The 25881-nt window shown below is 46.0% G+C and overlaps 2 protein-coding genes across 2 annotated transcripts in view; both read left to right on the plus strand.

Moving 5' to 3' along the window:
* The first annotated feature begins 1895 nt into the window (after nucleotides 1-1895).
* Nucleotides 1896-19305, plus strand: ccdc141 (coiled-coil domain containing 141). Its single transcript, XM_067256860.1, has 25 exons — nucleotides 1896-2054; nucleotides 3461-3583; nucleotides 4792-4986; nucleotides 5709-5817; nucleotides 6819-7078; nucleotides 7619-7738; nucleotides 8065-8277; nucleotides 8481-8653; nucleotides 8862-9003; nucleotides 9125-9244; nucleotides 9330-9521; nucleotides 9626-9811; nucleotides 9918-10097; nucleotides 10202-10327; nucleotides 10498-10686; nucleotides 10908-11069; nucleotides 11209-11358; nucleotides 14394-14534; nucleotides 14723-14920; nucleotides 15040-15223; nucleotides 15399-15511; nucleotides 15762-15878; nucleotides 15999-16544; nucleotides 16684-17588; nucleotides 18148-19305. Exons 1-25 carry the CDS (start codon nucleotides 1953-1955, stop codon nucleotides 18419-18421), a joined length of 5220 nt encoding a protein of 1739 aa, XP_067112961.1. The 5' UTR covers nucleotides 1896-1952; the 3' UTR covers nucleotides 18422-19305.
* A 1893-nt stretch (nucleotides 19306-21198) lies between these two features.
* The window catches only part of ttn.2 (titin, tandem duplicate 2), a 154926-nt gene continuing 150243 nt past the window's right edge, over nucleotides 21199-25881 (plus strand). The window contains exons 1-7 of the mRNA XM_067251637.1: nucleotides 21199-21351; nucleotides 23123-23226; nucleotides 23675-23878; nucleotides 24010-24297; nucleotides 24865-24950; nucleotides 25034-25254; nucleotides 25359-25608. Coding sequence (XP_067107738.1) covers nucleotides 23136-23226; nucleotides 23675-23878; nucleotides 24010-24297; nucleotides 24865-24950; nucleotides 25034-25254; nucleotides 25359-25608 — 1140 coding nt within the window. The 5' untranslated portion in view covers nucleotides 21199-21351; nucleotides 23123-23135. The remainder of the gene's footprint in view (nucleotides 21352-23122; nucleotides 23227-23674; nucleotides 23879-24009; nucleotides 24298-24864; nucleotides 24951-25033; nucleotides 25255-25358; nucleotides 25609-25881) is intronic.

Below are 25881 nucleotides of genomic sequence, written 5' to 3' on the forward strand. Positions count from 1 at the left end.
AGACATTCAACAGTGTGAACAGTGGTTCTTTTCAACCCGTGGCAAAGCCATTCCCCCCAGTTCTTCCCTTCCTCTACATTAGCATAGACAGCTCACATTGCTTCAACCTTGGACTGACCTTAAAGAAATTCCACCATAACACAGTCTTTAACACTGAATTCAAGCAAGCAACACATCCTTTATGTAAAGTAACTCACTTATACGATACATTACAGGCATCCACAGAGGTCATTTGTGAAATATTAAACTTTTGACTAGAAAGAGTAGATACCAAATGTGCAACACTGCAGTACTGTGAGGTCTAAAGCTGTGCTGAGTAGAATTGGGGGACATCCACTCTATACCAGCGTAGGCAGGAACTGACCTAGGTGAACCGGTATGCTGAGACTGAAAACCTAGACACACTCAAGGCACACTGCTGTGGTCTTCCATACTCTACCTTCCATTCCTTATACCTATAGACATACTCCACTCCTCTGTGTTCAGTGACATAGTCTGATGATTTTCTGGCTTGTGTATTATAGCATAATCTTCCTGAAGCATCACGTGGTGTGTGGTAGAGGAGGCCGGAAGAAGAGGTCTGTGAGCGTTTCCCTGAGTTCTGATGCTTCAGAACATTCCCTATCTCTTCCTTCCATTGTGCTGTGCTCAGGGAATCAGGACTGACATCCACCCCTCAGCGCTCCAGGCTCTGGAGCCCTTTCCTTGATAGATTAGAAAAACCACCACCACCACCACCACCAAGGATAACCACAACTGATCTGTGGAATCACATGCTGCACAAATTAATAGCTACACATGCTGAGTTTTAGTTGCTAAAAATGTATTTATGGATGACTCAACTGTCGGAGTATTGCGTGCATGATAAGTAGATTTTCCAGGCTCAGTATATTGAGTGTTAACAGCCAGCTTGCTAGCCAGTCAACCGGTCAGCCAACCATTTGTCCAGACGGCCGTCAGCCAGCCGGCCGGCCAGAGAGCCAGAGTCTGATCTACACTTCGTATCTAAACAGAAGAGCAGCATACCATGGTGACGGGTGCTTGACGCGAAGGAGGAGAAGAGAGGGGATGGCGGAAGAACAAACGTCTTCGTACGCTGGACCTGGGGACACTGCTGAGCTGAGAGTGTGAAACTTCAGAGCGAAGAGAGGGAGGGAGAGATAACGAGAGGTTTATCTCTGACTGCGAGGAGTCTGCCAGACTGATGGAAATCTATTCATCCCTTTGAAGAGAAACAACTTGGTTTTCTCAATCATTCTCTGGGACAAAAGGGAACCCATGGATGGCTCTGTGGCTGGTTGAGTTTGTGACAAGAGTGGGAGGGAGGAGAACAAGAGGAAAGGAGTGACTCAAACAGAAACACCAGACTGGAAGACAGAAGAACGAACTGGGAAAGAGCAAGAGGGTGGAGGGCAGGCAGTGGGATGAAGGGAGGGATTGAGGGAGGGCACTAAGAGAGACCAGAGAGAGCCACCAAACTCGGGGTGTGTCAGATGTCTCTCTTTGCCGACAGTGGGAGCAGCGTGTGATAATCCTGGTGGACGGGTCTATTTTTACCGCTGTGTTCTGCCCTGTCGACTGCTGCTCTGTGTCCTCCAGAGCCCAGGCAAGCTAGAGGACTGGAGAGGACACCTCCACACGCACACATACGCACACACATACAAACACAGGTGCTGTCTGGATTATATACTCAACCTGTTGGTCCAGAGAACTGCGGTTCGCTCTGGGACATCTTCAGAGGAATACTGGACAGTTTGGAGCACAAGTAAAAGACTGAGTACCCAGGAACAGAAGAAAAAGAGGGACAACAAAAGGAGAGGAGAGCGGGAAACGAAGAGAGAGAGGGAGAGCTGAGGCAGTGAGGGGAGAGTGCTTCGGAGGCATTAAGGAAGAGAGGGGCAGTTATAACTCTGCGTTAAACTGTATGAGGTGTGGAACTGACAGAGTAGACCATGTCCAGCGAAGGTGACAGTGGAGGTCAGCCTTCCTCGACCACTATCAGCACCATTGCAGTCCAGGCTGGGGATTCCCAGATCATCATCACTCTCCTCAAGGTACAATGCTTGTTCTAACTTTCACAGTAGTTTGAGGTAACATCACTTGGTCTGTGAGTTTACATGCATTGTTGTTAATTCCGGGGGTCCACAACGGTCCAAATGTCCATTTTAGCTTGTTGGCCAGTTTTTGAATCGAGTTTTCCATAGAAATAGTTCAGAGAGAGTCTTTTTCCATTCAAGATTAAACAGGCGGCTTGACACAAATCACCATAACGACAAGGGTCTCCACAACAACAATAAACCACCACAGCATGTTTGCATTAGGTGATATCGATCCGTCTGTTTTTGTCTGGCTGTGACCTCTCTGTATCAGATTGATTGCTCCCAAAGTGCTTTGCTCTGTCGAGAGAGAGAGAGAGAGAGAGAGAGAGAGAGAGAGAGAGAGAGAGAGAGAGAGAGAGAGAGAGAGAGAGAGAGAGAGAGAGAGACAGAGACAGAGACAGAGAGAGAGAGAGAGAGAGAGAGAGAGAGAGAGAGAGAGAGAGAGAGAGAGAGAGAGAGAGAGAGAGAGAGAGAGAGAGAGAGACCGGTGTGCCCATGATGTCACAAACATGGGGAGCTGCAGTACTCTGCTGTTCAGCTGTGCTGCTGAGATGTCAATGCTGTCCTGTGTTTGTCCAGCAGGCTCTCTTTGACATAACTCCCACGTCCCTCACAAATACAGGCTTATCTCTCACAGCGCGAGATCAGCTCTCACATTCCATCATGATAGCTATATTCTTCGGGACAAAGCACCACTCAAACAGTGGGACATCGACACACGAGGGCGTTATTTATTTATTTAAGCATTTTAATTATATTTATACATTGAGGAAGTATAAAATACACATGAAAAGGTGTTTGCTGAGGTTCTGGGTTATTGATTTACACTCAGAAGGTGGGTTGTTTTGGGGGAAAGGGGATTATGGAACAGTGGTAGAGGAATGGCAGGGATGCAAGTGTGTTGACCAGTTTAGGCTGTGTGGTGGTCAGGGGGCGGTGTAGTAGTGAGGGGGGGGGAAGTGTGGTGGTCAGGGGGCGGTGCATTCCAAGGCCCTGTAAAGTGAGTGTCAGTGCAGTAATCTGAGGTATGCTGTCATTAAAGGGCACAACGTGCCTGGTGAATCAGCTACACACACAGGCATGTACACAGCAAGCAGCAGGTCAGAGTATGCTTCATGTATGTGCTTCGCCAGTGTGAGAGCGTGACATTGTCCCCAAGGTGTCTTCCACACAGCCAGCAGACCAACACGGAACAGGAACCCTACGGCACCTAGATGCATGCTCTGTATACACACCGTGAAATCCAAACAGCCATGTGGCTGTTCACAGGTATACTGTTACAACCTGCTTAGCTCCGACTCTGTACATAAACATGGCCTTGGCATGTGTGTGTGTGTGTATGTGTGTGTGTGTGTGTGTAGAGTGGGCCGCTACTGCAGCTTCAGTTAACCGAGGCCCAGCCAGACCTGCTGGAGATGGGCAGCAACCAAGAAGAAACCAAGAAACTCATGGAGGAGCACGACCAGCTCCTGACCAAACTCAAGGTACCGGCTTGGCAACGGAGCCACATTCTGACTGACTGGACATCCATGACTACCACTCATACCACTCATGACTCATATCACTCCATGACTACCACTCACTGTCTGAGCACTAATGTTTCAATGAAGGTTTTTTCATAATCTTGACATTGTTCCTCACCCCGAGGTAGAACATAACCTGTCACTTGGACATCATTAGGACTGCTCTGCTCTGAGTTAAGATGGAGGTTGAGTGCTGTTTGTTGGATTTTCACTGGAGCTTTGTCAGCAGCAGCTATCACCTTGATTTATAACATTTCCACTGAACAGACTGTCTTTCCACGGCCCATTTTAGCCCCGGCAGTACAATAGCTATTTCAGATCCAACTGTTCACCCTGTTGCCAAGTACAGTTCCTTGAATGGCTCTCCTGTAGTCAGACTGTTCCGGCTGGTGATGAGCACATACAGTACAGAACATATAACGTCCAGTCTGTTATCCCCTTGAGTTTATTACACCAAGGCGAGACAGCACTCTATTGGTGTGAGTGATGGTTGTGGGGTTCTTTTTCCTCTTAAACACAAAGAAAATAAGGATTAGATTATCCAACCAATAGGCGTGGAATCTGTAACCATCATAAGAAAGTCAGATTTAGGCCCTAGAACACTCTAATTACAGAGTTCTACTACTGACGAATCCCAAACAGATTGTGGCACATATGAAAGCCTGCGCAAGTAAACTTGGACATGGCTGAATGTTGTTTAAAGCAATGCAGTAAAAAGCCCCTGCTCAAATGAAATAACCATGTCAAGATGAGTAATGATGTTTTGTAAATCAACACTTCCCCCTGGACAGAGAGTGAAGGAAACTGGACTCATGGCTTCTGTCAGAGATAGAAGTAGAGTGAGGTGATGCTTGTGTCGGTCAGAAATAGAAGGAAAGTAGCTATGCCAAGTGTGCGTGTCCCCATAGAAGCTTAACAGTGTGTCTGTCCCCATATCATCTTAAAAGTGTGTCTTTCTCTCAGAACTTAAGTGTGCTTATCCTGTCAGAAACGTTTGTGTGTGTCTGTCCCGTAAGAAAAACATTGTGTGTGTCTGTCCCGTTAGAAAAACATTGTGTGTGTCTGTCCCGTTAGAAAAACATTGTGTGTGTCTGTCCCGTTAGAAAAACATTGTGTGTGTGTCCTGTTAGAAACACATTGTGTGTGTGTGTGTGTGTCTGTCCTGTTAGAAACACGAAGGAGGAGTGTGGGCTCTGCTGGAGGAAGCAGACAAAACCGCGGAGGAGAAGAGGAGGGATGAGGGGGAGGTGTATGAGGCCATGGCCGACACGCTGAGCCAGGCATGGAGCAGCCTCATCTCCCTGCTGGAGAGGCGCAGGACACTCCTGCAGTTGTCCTCCGAGTTTTTTGACCGTGCGCTGGAGGTGAGACGTTCGACCGGTCTGCTTCATGGTCTGTTTTAGTACCTTGTTTTACCTCAATGTACAGGTAACACCATCCTGACACCATCCCACCAAACGGCTTTTTAGGCTACTGTACAGTATAAAAAATGAGATCAATTCCCACACGGAAAGTGATTTGTCATGGCTGTATTGGTTTTGGGAAGTTTTGATTTCATGAAAGCAGCACTGCACAGTGTTACAGTATCTTCCTGTTTTGAAAGCTACATCTGTTTCCCCTGTAAACCAATTCAAAACAACACTAAACCATTCAAAGGGACCACAGCATGATCCTTCCGTATTGTTAGCAATAGTGTATTCAAGCTGGAAAAACATTTTAATTCAATTTAACAATAAACATGACAGAACAGTAAATACATGCTGTGTATGCTAACAGATAAACAATGGTTCTCTAAATTGTATCCATGGCTGATGCTGGTCTACCTGAGAACTAAAACTGACTATTTCTCTGTGATCCATTGATGATGCCTGCCTATATTTCTTTCTTTCTTTCTTTCTTTCTTTCTTTCTTTCTTTCTTTCTTTCTTTCTTTCTTTCTTTCTTTCTTTCTTTCTTTCTTTCTTTCTTTCTTTCTTTGGATCCCTTCCACAAAGTGTTCGCTAGTAACTCAAAGAACAACCAACAACCATTTCAAATCCCACTTTGTCAATAAAACAAAAAGGCTAAGCAAGCGACTTGTCTCCCAGTTTGCCATCAAGATCGACGAGGCGGAGGAGTTCCAGAGCCGAGGCCAGGAGCTGGAGGACACAGAGAGTCTGAGGGAGCTGCTGCAGACACACAGCGTCATGAAGAGAGGTGAGGAGGACCTCTCAGAGCCCCAAGGCATCCTGGGATAGTGAGGAGGAGTGACGGCATAGTACCAGCTCCAGATGTCTGTCACGTGCTCAGTCTGGTCACCTCTGGCCTTCCACCTTCAGAGACTCAGTTTTCTTCTAGGTGATGATCTCAGTCACCCGGCCTAATGTAGATCTCTATCACAGCCATGGCTCGAAATTAACAGTTTTTAGCAGAGTCTTCATGAAGTACTTATCAATAATGCAAACGTATTTTGACCAATGTCAAAATGTTAAAATGCAAAAACACAATTGTTTAATTTTACAAAGTTTAGTTTGGGACAGCACTGAGAGAGTGAGGGAAAAAAGTTAGCTGCGAGCCCTGATCAAAGCACTTATAAATATCAGTCAGAATACAATAGAGCAGTTACTCATCCTCATTCTTTCTCTTTATGACCTTTTTATTATCAAAACAAAGTCACTGTGGCTGTCAGTTTCAGCTGGATTGTGGATTTAATGTCCCCATGGCTTTGAGTTCCACATTACAGCATGTGTGTGGACAGGATGAGTGTCCCATCATAGGAGTGGGTGGAGAGGGATACGTCAGCTCAACAAAAGCTTTCCTTCATCGGTGGTTTGTGTTGCTCAGGGACATGGGGAGCTTCATGTCTGATGATGTCAAACACTGTATCAACAAACCCTTCCCTTTCCCCGTATCAGGGTTCATAGATATGACTTCATGGTGTGGGAAAGACTGCACCCTATATGTTATAACCTTACAAATGTAACACTCAGAGGATATTCTTTGGATGAGACAAAATCTATCTGATAATGATATAAATATGTTGCAAGCTCAGCAGCGTTGTACAACATGTTTATCAGACACAACCCCTTCAAATCAAAATGTATTCGTATACCCCTATTTACAAGCAATGTTACAGAGGGCTTCAAAATACGCCCATAGAACTGCCCCTCAACCAACCTAAACCCTCAACCTAAACCCCTTCTTCGTGCCTACGACAGGTTTGTTGGAGAGGTCCCTGCTCGTCATGACCAAACGTGAGGAGCTGATGTCGTTCCTGCGGGAGCTTCAGCAACTGGAGGAGCTGCGAGGCTGTGGCGCTGGAGGGCTGCAGGGGTGGAGCAGCAGCTGCAGCAGGGTGGAGAGCCTGGTGGAGATCCTGCAGGACAGGCGCAGGCAGGTGGACCTCAGCATGAATCAGCAGCAGCTTCACCTGCAGCTCATCCTGCGCCTCTTCCAGTGGGAACGACAGGAACAGGAAGTGAGTCGCTGGGACAGGAAGTGCTACTCTTATGAGATGGGATCTGGTTTTGCTAGGCTTGATGTTGTGACAACACAAAGGTAAATCATGAAAGGAATGCATTCAGGTCTGTTACTATGGCTACACATGAATGAAGGCTTTTCAAGCTGAGATATGGGCTGGAATATTCTAAAATGGCTCATGTGTACAGGCCTCATGATAAAGATGTCCTGAGGATGTCCTCTTAGATGAATGCCAAACATTTCTTCTATCCAGCTGATCATATGACATCATGTGTTGAAATAAAATACATATGCCTTTGGCTTTGCTCTTTAGACATGCCAAGTGTTTGATACTCTATCCATCGGTTCTGGAGTTGCCTTCTATTTCTGTGCGTGCCTCTAGATGCTGTGTAACGCTGATGTTAAAAGCATGCATCTCAGACAATCACCTCACATCATGTACCGTGTCCTTTTCTACCTAGATCTGTTCAAATCTATTATGTTTCTAAATCATCATTGGGTTTGAATGAATCTTGATGTTGATGCTTCCTGGCTCCAGGTGACAGAGTGGTTCAGGAGCCAGGCAGAGGTGTACCTGGAGAGAGATGCACTGGGCTCCAGTCTGTCCGAAAGCCAAGGGCTGCTTCAGGAGTACAGAGACTTTGAGGCCAAAGCCAAGGTACCATGGCTCAGATATTGTATGTCATCATGTGTCATGATGGCTCCTCATGAAGGATTCCTTTAATGGAGCAGGAAGTCTCCAGTCCTCTGTGCAAGATGACATCATATACGATGTTCAGATCTGTGTCTGTTAACTTTCCCAGTACAATTTATCACCACCCTGAACTTCAATGTCATAGATGTCAACTTAGATTACTATAGAAGTGTGGTGGCATCCCTTGCAACTTCAGTTCAGTGATAAAAATATGTGATTTACTGCCCTGTCCTGCTGCCTCACACATTACTCCCTCCGGTATCTCTGTCCACCTTCCCTCTGCGATGCAGGAGTGGAGCCTCCTGCTGGAGAGGATGCTGGCTCAGGCCTCAGAGCTGCAGACAGAGGAGATGCAGCTGCACCCTGAGGAATGTCCTGAGGCAGGGCAGGTGTGTGAGAGGAGCGGGACTCTGAAGAGCCTCCAAGACAAGCTCTGGAGCCTGATGATGGGCCGTCAGGCTCAGCTACAGGAAAGCAACACCTTCTTTGACAGTGCCAATAAGGTAGAGCCCAACTGGATGCCAGTCAGCACTGCCCTCTGGTGGCTTGAGTTGTCATTGTGCCTGTTTTTAGTTCAAGTTTAACTTTACCTCAGAAAAAGCACACAGCACAATATATTTTAATAATCTTTGCATTTGTTTGAAAGATACACACATACTATTTCACCTTGCCAATTCAGCATACTTACCTCCCCATGCCTCCTCAGGCGTTTGAGGTCCTTGGAGGCATTGAGAGTCAGATCAAGAACCTGAAGACCCAGACGATGAGTTTACCAGAGCTGGCGAAGAAGCATGAGGAGCTGCTGAGGACCATAAAGGATTCTTCCATGGAGCCGATCCAGAGAGGACAGCTCATGTTGCAGAAGAGCCACCTACACAGGTCAGTATGTAGCATTGGTTAGTTAGGTCGGTTTGGATTGTGGTGGTCATTTCCATTTCCTTTCTTTCAAAGCTTTTCACAAGCCATAATTTGCCACATTAAAATGTTTTTATTTATAATATATCTCAAAGTTGCTTCATTCCAGAGGTGGGATATGTACCATTGATGACCAGACCTCGTTCTAATCCTCCATGCTTCTTCTTCATAGTGACCAGATGGCAGGGGTGCAGAGGATGCTGGGATACGTCCGCGAACGAGTCGAGGGTTTGAGTCGGGAGTGCCATGCCCACAGAGCCCTGGCTGATAAAAGGCAGCAGTTAGTGTCCTCATGTGAGGACCTTATAGACAAGGTACCGTTGACAAGACAGAATGTGTGTGTGTGTATGTGTTTGTATGTGTGGTTCATTGGCTGAGGACCAGTTGCAGCGCTTCACGTGTCAGTAACATGGTGTGTTTTTGTGTCCTGTTCAGATCTCTGTGTGGATAAAGGGCTGCAGCAATGTTCTATCAAGCAACACCGAACCTGGAGAGCAGCTGTCTCAGTCTGAAGACCTCCTCAACAAACACCTGGAGCTCTCGGAGCAGACACGGGTAACTATACATTTACATGGACTGAAGGACGAGTGGCTCATCCAGCTCCACTTCCTGCCCTGCTCAGTGATGTGCTCTCCCTCAGGAGACGGCAGCTGATGCAGAGGCCATGTCTGAGCTCCTGCAGGAGCTCAGGGACCTGGAGTGTCCCGAGGCAACCGAGCTCTCCAACAAAGCCAGTCTGCTGGAGGAGGAGCTGAAGACCGTCACAAGGAACATTAGCCAGCGCATCGAGAGCATACGACCATACGTGGGCTTCCTCAGGATTGCCGAGGAGGTCAGTTTGTGTGACAGCAAAAGTGTTGTCAAAGCTTTTTTGGATTAATACTCGTATATGTTTTTTTTAATGGGGAAGTCACCTCATTGGTGTTTTGTGTGCAGGTGGAGGAGCAGATGCAAGGCCTGAGAGAATCCTACAACAGGAAGCCAGAAGAAGAAGAGAATGAGGAAGGTGGAGGAGGTGGTGTGGGGATGAAAGAGCAGGCTGATGCCCGCTGGCAGAGCATGCTACAGAGGTTCCTCACCATGCAAGACCAGGGCAACAACTATATCAACTCTTCCAACATGGTTAGTAACAGAAAATCCAAATACAGCTCATCCAGCATGGTAAGAGCGATATCAAATACAAAGTGATAGTTTCTCTATTTGCTTTTCTGCTTTTGCCCGGTTTTAGGTGAGCGAGAAGCTGAACCTGAATGTACGAGCGGCCATTGTGGTGGTGGAGAAGACCATGGAGGACCTGAGCAAGAGGAAAGGGGACCTGTCAGACCTGTGGACCTCTTGGCAGCTGCATGTCAGTCACATCAAGTCTGTCAAGAAGCAATGGAAGAAGTTTAAAGAACAGTTGAAAAAGGTGCTCTGGAGTTGAATCTCATCTCTCACCTTCTCTGTCTCAGTTTGCTTTGTGTCAGGAATATGACTAAATGTGTTCATGTTTTGGGCTGTCATTTATTCCAGACGCTTAATGACCTGAGGTCAGTGGAAGAGGTTCTGGTTCCGACCACCAAGATAGACCTGGGCTCAGACCTACAGACAGTCTCCAAACTACTGGAGAACTTCAATCTGGCCAAGCCTCAGTTTATGGTAAGAAGAGATTGACTCCATCTTGTGGCCAAAGTGACTCCATCCTCCCACTTGACAAAGCAGCATATTAATAGGACTGATCCCTTGTGATGGACTCCTTATACAGTACAAGATATCTGTTGTGGTAGCAACCAAAAATATCTGTTACACACTCTACTTTGCTGCCGTAGCAACTGAACGCTGAGGTAGAGTACATGGTGAAGACGTCGGAGCTTCTGGCCCTCAAGGGAGTTCCTGTCAGGGAGAAGAGTGAGCGAGTCACAGAGCTCCTCCAGCTGCACCACAGGATCAAAGAGAAGATCAGAGAGTACGAGGCGCTCCTCAACATGGCCGTCAAGTTCCACCAGCTCCACAACGAGGTATCAGACCACGGATGTTATCTATCCCCGGCCTGGTGTTTATCCACATCTTAAAAAGCCTCCCTTGATTCATGTCTTCCCCCAGGGAGCTTGTCCAACTGTGTTTTTAAGAGATAGAGGATGGAAGCAAGACATTCTCCTGGCCCATGCCAAACTTGGGACCGAGCTAGCGTGATAGATGTTAACGACAGGAAGGGTAATGGTTTGTGTATACGGTCTAGCTGGAGAAGTTGCTGTCGTGTGAGCCGGTGCGAGCCTTCAGTGAGACGAGTCAGGCCCGGACACAGCTGAGCCAGCACCAGGAGAGGCAGAGCCACGTCCGACACCTCCACAAGCTGACCCTCTCCCTGGGAACGGACATCAGCACCTCCGTACAGCAGTCGGTAAGTTAGTCCCGCCTGCCTGTCTGCCTGCCTTTCAGACGCCATGTCTCTGCCTGTTTCAACGCCATGACTCCGACCAGGCTGTCGATGAAACTGTAGCGTGCGTCGCAGTCACATGACTTCCTCCGGGGTTCCACAGCAGGCCACGGGGTTCTGTGTGCGTCGCCTGGCGGAACGTCTGGAGCGCCTGGAGAGAGGCTGTGCCTCCTGGATCGCCCAGGCCCTCCGCTGCGAGGAGAGTCTCACCAGCAATGTCCACTACTGCGTCTTCAAGGAGGAGATCACGGAGGTGAGGTCTTTAGGCTCGGCTGTTGTGACTCGCTATATAAGTTCTCCTTCTGTTGTGTGACCCCAGCAACTAGCAGTTCAACTACCATCCCAACATTATGGTCTCTAATTAAAGATTAATGAAAGGCAGTTCGGTTACAATAACAGTAGGATAACACTATTACAGATCACAAAGGGACACCTGTTTCGACGAACCAGCACCTCAATTGTCGCATTAGTAGTGGAATCAACTGTGCCAGTGTGAAAGCTGGGGGTAAGGACAGGGGACTTCCAGAGTTCAAATCTCCTAGGCGGGGTCTCTAAAGTGTGCTACTTTCCTGTTCTGTTTCCTATCAGTGTAGGTGAGGCTAGCGAGAAGAGATAGGAGAAGGAAGCAGGAGATCTCCCTGTCCAACTCCCACCTCACCCCTCAGCATACCATGGCTGTCTCTGGACTATATTAAACTTAGGGACACTGAGCTTTGTCTCCAGAGAAAATCTATTGATAGTAACATTCTCTTCCTCCCTTCCTCCCCCCACTTCCACCATCCTTCTCTCCTTTCCTAACTGCCATGTGGCTAATGTCACTCCAGAGGGGGCAGATTTATCAGCTGTTTTAAGGAAGACCCACATTCCAAACATGTTAGCTATCCACCGGAGGACATGAATTAGTAGGTCCACCTTAAAAACAATACACGCAGTGTTCCTTTCGTAAAGTTGTTGAGCAAAGTCGATACAAATACATTTGATACAAATAATTAACTTTGATACAAATAATTAACTGAACTCAACTTTGATTCTGCATGAGGCACTCTTTATTAATGCATGGAAAATTACTACAGAATTTTAGATCAGAATACTGAATATTACCACCGATCAGTTGTGATCTGCTCTGCCTTCTACTGAATGGTGACAGTTCAGTGTAGTTCATCCACAGTTCACTCTTGACTTGTCACACTTTCCATTGACCTAGGTCAGAATTGTATTTATTTATAGCTAATCATATATTGGACTAAAGATGGTCTATGAGATACAGTTTATTATTCTACAAGACATGTTAGGAAGAGGATGCTGACCAGTAATGACATTATTTGAGAAGCTTGGGGGGGTTGTTGTACTTCCATATGGCCACTAGAGGACACCACTATCTCCCACTGCTTTCTCCCACTGCCTCCTTGAGGGAGGGAGTTCCCCTAAACATGTCACGGTGCAAACATCGTCTCAGACACAACCAGGAATGTACATGACTGTATTTCAACTGCTCTTATAAAGCTGATTCAGGTTGACATTGTTTCCATTAAGAAGGACACTACACCACTGAGCCAGACATGCCCCGATACTAACCAGACTGCATTTAATCTCTATTAAAACTTATTGGACAGTCCAGAAGTAAATATACTCATATATTTTACCTAGTACAAAGTTTATGAATAAACCGATAAAATGTGGACTAAATGCTAATGCGCCATAATCAGACTATAAGACTATAATCTACTGCATTGCATACTTTAATATGAAGTTTGTTTGTAGTAAGATGCTAAACAATACTTTTCTTAAGAGACATTTTCGCACTTTGCTGTGTCACAGCTCACAACATATTTGGGATATTGTGTCAGTGACCGCCACCCTTTCATAAATATGTATGAGTAAACAGGCTGGTATGCTGTGAGCAGGGGCGGGCCAGCTGCTGCCGCTCATCAGCAAGTGAGAAAACCAGCAGCTCCCCAGTAAAGCGTGGGGTTCCTGGTGGTGGATGTTACCTGCAGGATACATCTTTTAGGTCTGTCTTCAGGCAGGACTGTGCTGTTTCTATTTCTTTCAATTGAATACTACTCAAAAAACTGCTTAGTTTAGTAATGGCGAACACAACAACTGTATAGATGTAGACTATTGGACTCCGAGGTTCATCACAGCTTGCATAGTGTATTAATCATTATGGTGACACAGTCACCTGTCATCACTATATAAACTGTTGTGCTCTCTTTGACAAACCAATCACAGACCTCTCCACCTGCTGTGAGTTCGAGCTAATTATGTTTACAAAGAATTGACCAAGGGTTTTGGTTGGTGTGAGCTTCTAGAGAGAACTTCTGGAAGTGGTGGAAATGTTCAGGCCTGAAAAACAACCATCAAACTGTGGCTTGTTCCTTCCTCCGAGACAACTGTAGAGGGTCTGAAATCTGAAGCTCTATAAAGCTTTGGCTTTTCACTCTCTTTCCGCTGCGACTGTAGGCTACTCCCCCTTTCCCCCTTCTCTCTATCGCTCTTTCTCTCCCCTTTCTTTCTCTCTCTCTCTCTCTCTCTCTCTCTCTCTCTCTCTCTCTCTCTCTCTCTCTCTCTCTCTCTCTCTCTCTCTCTCTCTCTCTCTCTCTCTCTCTCTCTCTCTCTCTCTCTCTCTCTCTCTCTCTCTCTCTCTACCTGAGTCAGGAACATAAACAGACTCTCACCATGTACCATGTGACATTACTGACCCAAGGGTCCATGAGCCTGGCCCTAGGCTCTCTATCCAGGGCCACAGGTACCCTGCTCCAGACCTCAGACCTGGAGCTTTGAGATGCAGCTGTCCTTGGCTGACACATGAGCCAGCCATTTGGACATCAGACACCATTGCTGAAGCCTGCCAGGCGGGACAGAAATGGCCCTGCAGTATAAATCACGTCTCCAGCATCAGCCATTAAGCTCACTGAAATAATCCCCTCAGCACCAAGCCAGGGGGAACATAGACCCAGCCTTCCGTTACCCCAGCTACACTTATATCTGTGCTGCTGCACAAGTTATAGATAGGGAAAGTATTTAGTCCAAGCTACAAAATTTATGTATTTCCACTTTTGTATGTTCCACTTTATTCAGAAGTAAGAAGGTAGCAAGAAGGGAGAGGTGGTTCTTATACAACCTCCATAGTCTAATCTCAGGCCACTGGGGTGTGGAGTGGGCTATTTCTAGAGGCCTGGGATTCACCAGAGTGCAGATGCTTTACATTTACACAGACTGAACCAGTCCTCTGAGTTGTCTTAATGTTTACCATTATTTTACCATTATTTTTTAACATCCTTTTAGTTAAGAGAATCCTTTAAGGACCTGAAGAAGAAGTTAAACAACCTGAAATTCAACTACATGAAGAAAAATGAAAAGTCCAGGAACCTGAAAGCAGTGAAGAACCAAATACAGCAAATTGACGTTTATGTTGAGAAGCTACAGGTGAGATTCATGTAGTGCACTCTAACCCCCAAATTAGCTTCCTTCCAGTTGACTTTGGTGTATTATCTCCAGTACACCTCCTCTAAAACGAAACTGTGTACCCTCAACCCTCATTTCATACAATCCCCCAACACTAGAGCTGAATGTTTCCTCCTAGCTTAGGTGTATCTCTCTTGTTTCACATGAAGGTGTTGAAGCGTCGTATTCAGGTGTTCACGACAAAGGTGTCGTCCAGCTCAGAGCGCCACCTAGTGGGCAGCAGTCCCAGGGAGGTGGAGGATGCCGTCAACGAGCTCCAGAGGCAGCTGGGAGACTTTGATCGCAGCGTGGAGGAGTACAGACAGAACCTGGAGATGAGTGTGAAGCTGCAGCAAGCCATGGAAGAGGTGAGTGCACATGGACATGCACACACACTCGCACATGCACACGCACTCACACACATACACTGGATGCTGTTCCCACTACGAACGGGTCATTGTCACTATTCTTACTCTCTTTGCTGCAGTATCAGTTCTGGTGTGACGAAGCCAGTGCCACCATTGTGCGGGTGGGAAAATACTCTTCCCAGTGCCAAACCAGGGCGGCTGTGGCCACCCTCTACAAACAGTTTGAGAAGTTTGTCTGGCCAACTGTCCCTCAGCAAGAGGAGAGGATCACCCAGATCACTGAACTGGCTATCAAGCTGCACGGTGAGGAACTAGACTGTTGAGATCAAAACAGAGCAGACTGTTAGAAACCAGAACAGATCAAGACTTGGCCAAAATGAGACCAAGTTGTGCTTGAGTATATAACAGATAGACAGAGTATTGGGATTTGGCCTTAGTCTGAGACCTAGTCAGTACATATCTCTTGTGTTTGTCGTAGGTGCTGAGGAGGGCAAGAGGTACATGGAGAAAACGGTCACCAAACACAATGAGATAGTGGAGTCTATCAAAGAGCTGTGTAACGGACTGATGGACCTGGAGGCCAAACTACAGGTTGGAGCGCCCCCCATTAGACATGCATACACACACAAACACACACACACACCAGTTACAATCAGAGTGCGAATTATACAATGACAATCAAGGGGGTCAACTTCGTCTCTAGGGCGTGTATCGACCCCCCCGACCTGTTGTTTTTACCTCTTTTGGGGGGGGTCCAAGTCTTAATTAGGGGGGTCAGACCCCCCCAAACCTTCCCGTAATTTGCACCCTGGTTACAGTATGACCTGTGTTGTGTTGGCAGACGGAACCTGTAAATCAGCTGACAAAGGACAAGCAGGATGTGACAGAACTGCAGGACAGAACCTCCAACCAGCTAGCAGAGAAAACAGAAAATCAACTCCTTGACTGTCTGGATGTGGTAAGATCTCAACATTATGTACTGTGTTTGAAAGTAAACGTCTCAATGATGGAAACCATGAATCTTTTTATTAATATCCCCTGGATAGTATCCATTTCTAATCTCCTACATTTTGAACAGTCGGAGCAGAAAGAAACTGGACACACTCCTGAACTCACCACAGGGGCTGATGGGAAAGAGATCCCAATCAAGATTCTGACCAGTAAGAATCCTCCTCTGAAGAAGACAGGAAGCCAGGACCTCCCAGACAAGCAGACAGAAGGGGCCAGACACACAGTCCCAGAGAGACAGACCGTGATGTCAGAGAGCAGCTCGTTCACCCAGGAGGAGTACTCACAGACCAGCCGAGTGGAAACCTTCACCAGCAGGTCCACGGTGGAGAGGAAAGAGGAGCGCCACTCCTCCTTCTCCTGCACTCACACCTTCAACCTGTCTTGTTCTCCACACACACTGACGGAGAGAGACAGGAAGGCCCACGCTCTACACCAGTCGGGGCCTGGTGCTCAAGTTAGGGCCACTTCTCCTCCCCTGGCCCCTTCCTCTGGCCACAGCTTCTCCGACATCCAGAAAGAGTTCCAAAAGAAGGAGAGACGGGGACTAGGGCTGAAGAATGCTCAGGAGCTAACCCATAACTTTACCGGCTACCACACATCCTCTGATCCTCAGGTCAGTATTAAGATTGGTTTAACCAATGCCCAGATCAATATACAATCAATCCATGATGGCATCTAACATTCATCCCTCTCCCCCTCTCTTTACCATCTCTTCTTTCTTGCGGTCTCTTCTTTAACCCCCTCACTCCCAGGATGCAGCTGGAGGACTGGCAGAGGCAGAAGCTCTCACAGAAGAGTCACTCTCCAATGACGAGTATGAGTGCACGTCACCTGATGACATTTCCCTTCCCCCTCTATCAGAAACCCCGGAGTCCAATATTGTCCAGTTAGAGAATGACCTGGATGACGGCTGCTGTGTAAGCTCCTCCCATAGCATCCACATCAACCAGTGTAACCAGTACAGCCAGCAGAGCCAGACCCAGCCTGAACCCAGCTGCCAGGCTCAGCCCGGTCCGGCAGAGAGCAATTCCTCCCCCACAGCGGGCCTGGGAAGCAGGTTCAGAGCTGAGTCTTCCTCCTTCATCCAGAGCCCACTGACTGTCCCTGCTCCCAGCTTGGTCTCCACCACCCTCTCCAGCATCCTCAAGACCAAGACCAGTCATCCCAGCCCAGGACCCAGCCTACCCCAGGGCACTGCCGACTCCAGCAGTTTCCCCACAGGAAGCTCCAGTCACAACCAGGGTCTCCAACCAGAATGTGGCCAGCCCGGTGCCAACCTCCCTCCAGACCCAGCCAGTCTACCCTTGGGCACATCCAGCCATTTTCACCAGACCCTCTACTCGCTGCATGAGAGCGTCACTGAGATCCAGGAGTGTGTGCATGACCCCTGCGTGCCCCGCGGAGCCGCGACCTCGGTCCGGCCCTGTAACACGCATGCCCCCCCTTCTTCACTAACCACAGAGCAGGACCCAGACGTGTGCCGGCCCATGGCCATCAGAGAGGAGATCAGACTGCCCTCCGCCAGCAGAGCCATGGGCAGCCTGGCAGCACAGGGGCCCTGCCTCACCAGACCCCTGGCTAGTGCCACCGTTGTGGAGGGGTCGCCTGTGACTCTGGAGGTGGAGGTCACTGGATACCCTGAGCCTACACTCACATGGTGGGTAGCCCATAATAAACTACTGCCATAAGCACATAATTCTGTAGCCCCAAAAATCGATAGGCTTAAAACACAATCTTTACAATAGCTTCAAAAGTGGAATTTACCAGTGTAAAATTTAGAACCGATTTGCACCATTATGAATAATCCTGATTATTGTCTGTTCTGTAAGTCATCTGACAGTGGATGACTTGGGACAGTTCTGTAGATCTAGACCAAATGGATCTGTCGGGTGGGGAGGAGAGGAGTCGTAGACAGATGATAAGACACATTTACAAAATGCATGCAGTGTTCCGAAACCTCTCCATTTCATAACATGTATTCTGTGCCATTTTACTTAATAACTTGCTGTTTTTGGTGTGACTAATAACAATTGTTGAGTTCTTTTTTTACTTATCATGTTAACACGTTTTGTCCCATAATCGATAAGAGTATTGAATAGTCCAGTACCCAGAAGTTGTTTTGATGGTGCTTAAACCCAGCCTCTGAACTGAGCTGATTTAGAATAAACTGTATCTCCTGTGATAGTGTGATGTGATGGATGACCCTCTTGCCTCAGGTTGAAGAACGGCGAGAGCCTGGCCAGTGGCGACCACATACAGGCCCACAAGGAGGGCAAGCACACCCTGTTCATTGAGAGGGTGAAGGAGGGGGACGCTGGGGTCTATGAGATCCAGGCCTCAAGCTCCAGCGGCTCAGTGTCTTCTAGCGCCGCTCTGCAGGTGACAGGTAACAGTTGCCCCGACCTCTTCACCTCCCTCCAGCTGGACTGGCACACCTGTTTCGGCACGCTGTGCATCCTCCTGTGGCTGCTCTACCTGTTGGTGCTGTGAGGGGGTAACACCACCCATCCCTGCCAGAACACTTATCTCCACCCAACCACACTCAATTCCACCTCTTTCCACTCTGACTCACTCTGATGGACAGCAGTGTTGGCACACAGAACACTGAGTCACTCTGACAACCTCACCTGGGAGATCACCCATGCATCGGAATGAGGCCACTTTCCTGATTAACACCACCTGTGAGGCTGTTAGGCTGTGAGGCTGCTAATTTCCTGTTGGTAAATATAAAGTCCCGGGTCAATGGTAGGTTAAAAACATAGGCCATGGTTGTTAATATAGCACTGAGAGAGAAACACTTTCTATTAAAGTGCTTCATGAAATAACGCCCAAATAAATGCCCAAACCCTATTGGACAGTAAACCGCTTTCTATGATAAACATTTCAGTACTTGATCTCAGTCAATTGTTGATGTTTATTTCCTGAACACGGCTCTTTAATAAGAAGTGTCCCCAGTTAAAACCATAGTCTAGATAAATGTAATCTCTGACGCTGTCATAGTATATATGTATTAACCCTCACATTACTCATGTGTCTCAGTTATTTATTATTAAACTATAGACAATATATTTTAAACACAGTTGGTATTTTAGTATATGGAACTTTATTATACATAATTATATCTCCATCAAGTCTGCTTCATGCAATATGTGATGGATGGAAAGTGCATTGCATACAAGACAACGTGATCAGCTGTCAACCAAGAGTCAAGGTTATAGGGAGCTGCAGGATACAGTCATGTCGTCTTGTAACTCAGTGCACTGCTTGTTATAGTTCCACTCCTGAAAGTTGTTTAAACTCTGAGATACATAGGCTTGCATTATAATACTGGTCAGGTCTTCTTATCGAATCATGATGTCAAATAAAGTTACATTGATGAGTCTCAGAATGTATGGTTTTCTTGCTTGCTTTCATTGTACAGCCTTTTGAGACCTTCTTAATACAGGCAGTATAAGACCCAAAAACAATGCATTTCACTGAGTTATCATTTAGTCAACTGTTTACCGAGTTAGGTGTATGTGTTTGCTTTCAAGGCCATTTGAACGCGAATGAGCTAACATCAGTCTGGTGATGATTAGGTAGCGGTGATGTGTTGGGCAATGGGGAGGTTAGGGAGGGGCTGTGTCCGCGATCTCATCTTACACTCTGTTGCTAACCTAACCCCCCGCTGGGCTACGTAAATGGGTGTTCCAATCTAAACCCCCCTCTAGAGTGAGTCAATGGTTCTTCCAAACAGACCCCCCTCTGCGATGATAAAATGGCTTCCTCCAGGGGTAGTCTGAAGGTCCATGACCAGAGAAGTGACAATAGACAGATTGACACAGAGAGATTCTGTATGATAGCATCCAACATTCCTAATGATTAAATATGCCTAGAATTAGCCTAAATCTAGCTCCATCTTGAAGGAAAATGTTCATCAGAAAAGGACTGGAGGACGTGGAAGAAGGCGTTGATGGAGGGATTTTAAATAGCCTCAGTGATGCATGTTCGGTGGTCATATTTATAGCTATTCCCTTACAGCATTGCAAAGCAGTTGAAAATAACATTTACATTTTACATCTTTGGTCTCTAGTCACAGTGAACTTGTGTATATGACAACTACACATTAAGTTTTAACCGCCCACAGAAATAAGAGAACAACCATATCTTAACATGCTGTCTGGAACTAATTATAAGCTTCTCTCCTACGCTCAAAACAGCCAAAGACAGTCCTGGAGCTATTGAGGCAGAATCAACATTTGAAGATGGAGATCTGCCAGCAGCACACTGAAGTTGGAGATAAATTGCTTTGGATAGAAGCGTCTGCTAAATGAATACCTTATATATGTGGGCCGAGGCAGCAGAGTTGGTATTACATAGCACAGAGAATGCTTGTGTCTCTAACAGCGATGGTGGATTAGCTAAGGTCTAGGCACATTGCACTGCCCATTTGCTTTTGTTTGCTTATTTTCACATTTTGTCTTTGTAAAATTGTACTAATGATGTACAAATAAATGAATACTTCTGAAGTAAAATCTCCTTGATAGTTTTTATTGTTCCTTGATATTATAAATGTTCAATCACCCTTCTCCTGGCTGTAAAAGATAATTATGCTGTACAAATGGATGATCAAAATCATAACATTTAATAAAAATACAAATCAATATGCAAAGGTCAACGTGAGAACAGGCGCTGGGCCTACAGTAGAGGAATACATTTTGGAAAATACACTGGAAAAAAATGAGACACCACAGTGGTCTTTCAATTCTTTCCAGAGCTGTACGTTAAACATACACAACAACACATCTTCTCCGCCATTCCTCCATTGACATCATCTGTCCCAGACTGGCTGCTGAGGCGATGGGGGGTAGACACAGGCTTGAGTGACAGCAGCAGCCTCTTCCTTCCTGGTCTTTCTTGAAATGACTGGCTCATCCAGTATCCAAGACAGATTCTTAAACAGTGGCAGTAAATCAAATGGTTACAACAATAGTTCTTCTTCAGTAAGAATTTCAGGTGAAACAGTTTGCTGTTTGCATCCCACAGCAGCAGCACCCCTGTGTCTGGACAATGTAAAGTGAGTGACAGGTGTGAGCTTGCATAAAATGGCTCCCAACTCCCAGAATGCCTCTGGGGGGGTAGACCAATGAGGGGGGCAGATGACCTGGTGATGCTGGGGTCCAGGGGTATAAAAAGTAACACGACCATATTGTCACTTCTGAGCAGTTGGAGCATTCCCAGCCTTGCCTCGGGTGTAGGGATTGTTTCGGAAAAGCAAAACTACACGTTCAGAGTGTAGTTTTGTTTTTTTGAGTTACTTTGAGGCTCAACTGTTCTCACATTGGATTTTTCTGTCAACATTTCAGGATAAGGAATTGTTACTGAAGACATCAAACTTCTGGGCTTAGTCCCATCAATCTTAGGCACCCTTGTGGATACAAGTAAGTGACTCTACTTTATAACACTGTGACCCTTTACCTATGCTGTGTTCCTTTATGGAAATCATCCTTAATTGAAATATTTATTTGATTAGATCTGGATCACAGTCCTTATATAAGACACCTAGTGTTTCATACCTAACTGGGAAACATCGTCACATTAATCCTATAAAGAAACATCTAACTGTAAGGCTTTTTTAAGATAAAGTTCATTGAGACCCAATGTTTTCTATTTTCAAGGTTATTATATGGTGGTGTGGAGCAGACCATCCAAGAATAGCCCATGATAGCATTAGCTTGGTGTCCCAGCTGGGTCTCTATGTCTTTTTAAGGGAATCAGCAGCAGGGCTATCAGTTGCACCTCCAGCTATGTGCCACATGGTGGCTGTCAGTCAAGTTGGGGGGGGCAGAGTATTTTTAGAAGCTGCCATTTGAGTTACATAGCAAACAGTTTTATCGGAAGTTTACGGTTATGGATATGTTTCATCAAGTGTTATGATTTATACGATCTGCAAGTTGAATATTGGTTGTCACCTGTCAATGTGTTCGCATCAGTCTTGGTCACAGTTACAGTATTAGTTGTTACTGTGTGGAAGGAAGACTACGTGATTTTTTACACTGAGGTCAAGTTCTCCAAAGCTGTTGAATAGTCAAAGTTGGTTGTGAAGAGGAGATGATTTTGGTTATGTTTCATCATGTCTTCAAATGATTGCTGTTTGGTCTATCCACTCTATCAATGCATCAGATCCATTTAATGTGCTCAAGGAGGGACCAATCACATTTTCTACCAGTAATGTTGTGTAGTATGTGATGATGATGATCAAGTGGGTTAATTCATCTGGTTGTTGTTGATATTGATGACTGGTTCACCAGAGAGGAGGAGGGCCTACTGTAGCTAGGGTCTTGAACAAAGGCTGATCCATGGAGCTTACGCATGTGTTTATTGATGTTATAACATCCTAGTAATCTGGATATTAGAAATTGGATGACTGATTATTCATCTAATAGATGTTAGATTTTTTTTTATTATTATAAATAAATGTATTAGAGTAGCATACATATTGCTTCTTACTAGGGTCCGAGATAATGCTGTTGGTTGCATAATACAGTATGGCTGCCAGGCCTAAATATTAAAGTTTGTTGACAGTTAATTTACAAGAATGTATCATTATTATTACCATTTATTATCAAGTAATAATATATTAAGTGATAATACATCGCAATTTAATTAGATCATGAGTAAGCAGGTTTGTTAGGTGTTACTGCCACAGGGACAGCTGGTGGGTGTGTGAGAGTGTGAATCCTGGCTGATACTACAGCCAGGCAGACCTCATAGGTGGACGTCCAGTTGTCTCTGGCCTGTCTGTGAGCTGTCAGTTGGGTCTGAGACCCTGTGCTTGGCCTAACACCCAGACCACATGGAGCCTCCCATAGCTCAAGTAACAGGCTGCTGTAAACCAGGAGCTGCTACAAGAAAAGCTCTGATTAGATCCCCCACTGGCTATAAATAAAGTGGTGAGCTCCATAGAGGATGCTCTCTATGGACTGTTGAAACTAGGAAATTGATGTTTCCATAGGGATCTTGCGCTTGTGTTGCTTGGTGAATGATTTAAGAATGTATGCCATAGTAGGATGCTCATGCATAGCCATAGAATAGCATGATGATGAATTAACTCATGACAACGGATTGAGGTGAATTAATATTTGTTAGCGATTGGTGAGGTATATGTGTGTTGGTCAGTGTGGTGATTTTGTGTTCTGTTGTGTCTCTTAGGGTGCCTACCAAAATGTCTACACAGGCGCCAACATTTACACAGCCGTTACAAAGCGTTGTGGCACTTGAGGGTAGTGCTGCAACGTTTGAGGCTCAAGTTAGTGGTAAGGAAAACTCACATGTCCTGCATTGCACACTACTGTATAAATATCTAGTATGTTACAAAGCCTCATGTAAATCCCTGCATGCGGCCTTTGCACCTAATCTAGCTCTTTCCTAACTCTGTAAAATGTGATCTTGCTGTATCTATTTATTGGTGTAATGAAACCAATATAAACATCTCAAAAGTGCAATCTCCCATTACCTTGTGAGCCAAACTAAATCAAATGCACACCTAGAATTACATCTAAAGTTAGATATATGAAGCTACAGTCCATACTTAGCCTGTAGAAGAACATGCACTCATATTGACTAATATGAACAGAAATGATGGAACAAAAACCTCTTTGGTGTAGAACAGACCACTGTTTTGTTGCTGTATATTATTCTTACTGCCATCATGTTAGATGTACTAGTATGCTGTGCTGATGATGTTGCTGACTCCATCTGTAGGTTCTCCAGTTCCTGAGGTGAGCTGGTTCCGTGATGGCCAGGTTCTTACTGCTGCGGCTCTGCCCGGCGTTCAGATCTCGTTCAGCGATGGCCGCGCTGTTCTGACGATCCCTGCTGTGACAGCCGCACACAGTGGAAGATTTTCTGTGAGAGCTACCAATGGAGCTGGACAAGCCACTAGCACCGCTGAACTCCTTGTTACAGGTAAGAGAATAGTATTAAAACAGTTTTCTCCAGCAGCCCTTTAGACACTGGGCATTATCTTGGAACATCGTGCTATTCATATCTAAGTATTGTCTTTGTAGTTGATTCTAAATGTGATCTCCTTCACACAGCGGAGACTGCGCCACCCAACTTTATTCAGAGACTTCAGAGTATGACCGTGAGACAAGGAAGCCAAGTGAGATTGGATGTTCGTGTGACCGGAATCCCTACACCTGTGATTAAGTTCTACAGAGAAGGAGCTGAGATACAAAGCTCCGCTGACTTTCAGATTGTTCAAGAAGGAGACCTTTACAGTTTACTGATTGCTGAAGCTTTCCCAGAGGATTCTGGAACCTACTCCGTAAATGCTTCAAACAGCAGTGGGCGGGCTACCTCCACTGCTGAACTACTAGTCCAGGGTAAGGGGTTGATACGCCTGTGTTTGTGTGTGTTTGTGTTTAGCCTAAATAAGGCCTTGAAGTGAGTGTATGTGGCCATGCATAGCCTACTGTTAATGTATATGCCAATTCTGAATTAGACAGAGACAGATAGATAGGTATTTTTGTTCACTTGAGTGAATAATTGTTGTTTTGCATGTGCTTGGAGACTATATGCCGGTGTGTATTTGTATTTGGGCATGTACCGTAGTTGTCTGTTTTGTAACAGAGATGTCTACCAAGATTGGATAGATTAAATTCTGAATCAATTGTTGAATTTCAAATGTAATTTTCTTCAGATAGAATTCAGGCTTGCTTGATTGATTGATTAAATTCAAGTAATATTGTGTAGTAAAAAGTGCTTTGACTACAAACAAATGTTCCCTGATGGCCCTGTAGCTTTGTGATTGTGGTTCTATAACCCTGTGCACACTGAAGACATTTTCAATGATGTCACTTCCTCTTCTTCAGATCTTATGCTATTCAGTTCTAAGTGCATACAAGGAGTCTGATCATTTGATGCTAAGCGAATGTATTTTACCTGCCCAGGTGAAGAAGCCGTACCTGCCAAGAAGACAAAAACAGTTGTGTCATCCACCCAGGTCTCTCAGACTCGCCAGACCAGGGTTGAGAAGGTAAGAGAATACTCCATCTACTTTGAGACAAAACCCTCACATGACACAAAACGTTAATTAAATTTTTCCAACTTTTTCCTTAGAAAATGGAGGCTCGTTTTGCGTCCTCCTCCATGATGTCGATGCAGGTCGAGGGGGGTGTTATGACCCAGCAGTTGGCACACAAGACCCCCCCTCGTGTGCCACCGAAGCCAACTTCAAAGTCCCCACCTCAATCATCCCAGGTGGCCAAGGTCGCAGGAGGTCGTCACCAGTCTCCATCACCTGTCAGACATGTGAAGGGACCCACTCCCACCCCTGTCAGGTAACACATCATAATCATAAATGACCAGTTATGGCATAGATTCTGTAGTCCTTTTATAGACCAAGTCTTCACATGTAACTAAACATCTGTGTGTGTTTCCCCAGGCCCGTATCCCCATCCTCCAGACTGTCTGTCTCCCCCATCAGACCTGTGAAGTCACCATTGACCACACGTAAGCAGATGGCCCTGGGAGCAGATGTCCCGCCCCCCTGGAAGCAGGGAGGCTTCGAGTCCAGCTACACCATGACTGCTGGAGCCACCCGCGTCCAGACCTCTGCCTCCTCTGTTCACATGGAGCAGCACTGGGAGGGCTCATATGGAGTTCAGCAGCAGGTGTCTGGCCAAGTTAGAGAGGTAAGAAAGGTCACACTTGGACTACAATAATCATCTTTGGGAGACAGAGACATCTAGTGGTTGGTCTGTGTACTGTGCATGATGAGTGAACAGGAAGTACCTGCATTGTTGAGAAAAGTTTGCTTGAATTAGAGATCCATCCAAAATGTGGATGGGTTGTTGATTCTAACATGCCTTGTGGGATAGTTTACCGTTAATACAACCACTGTACAGTCAATGAGCAAAGTGACAGCCGGATCCATAATCTCACTAATGTATGCCAGGAGGTGCATG

This window comes from Osmerus mordax, chromosome 2 (assembly GCF_038355195.1).
Source record: "Osmerus mordax isolate fOsmMor3 chromosome 2, fOsmMor3.pri, whole genome shotgun sequence".
In the NCBI taxonomy this organism is placed as follows: domain Eukaryota; kingdom Metazoa; phylum Chordata; class Actinopteri; order Osmeriformes; family Osmeridae; genus Osmerus; species Osmerus mordax.

Excerpts from the sequence above, each read along its gene's own strand:
- ccdc141 (XM_067256860.1), top strand. The coding sequence starts at position 1,953 with ATGTCCAGCGAAGGTGACAGTGGAGGTCAGCCTTCCTCGACCACTATC. Across the intron at positions 7,079-7,618 it reads GGGAACGACAGGAACAGGAA|GTGACAGAGTGGTTCAGGAG; the intron begins GTGAGTCGCTGG and ends TCCTGGCTCCAG. Across the intron at positions 10,687-10,907 it reads TCCACCAGCTCCACAACGAG|CTGGAGAAGTTGCTGTCGTG; the intron begins GTATCAGACCAC and ends TATACGGTCTAG.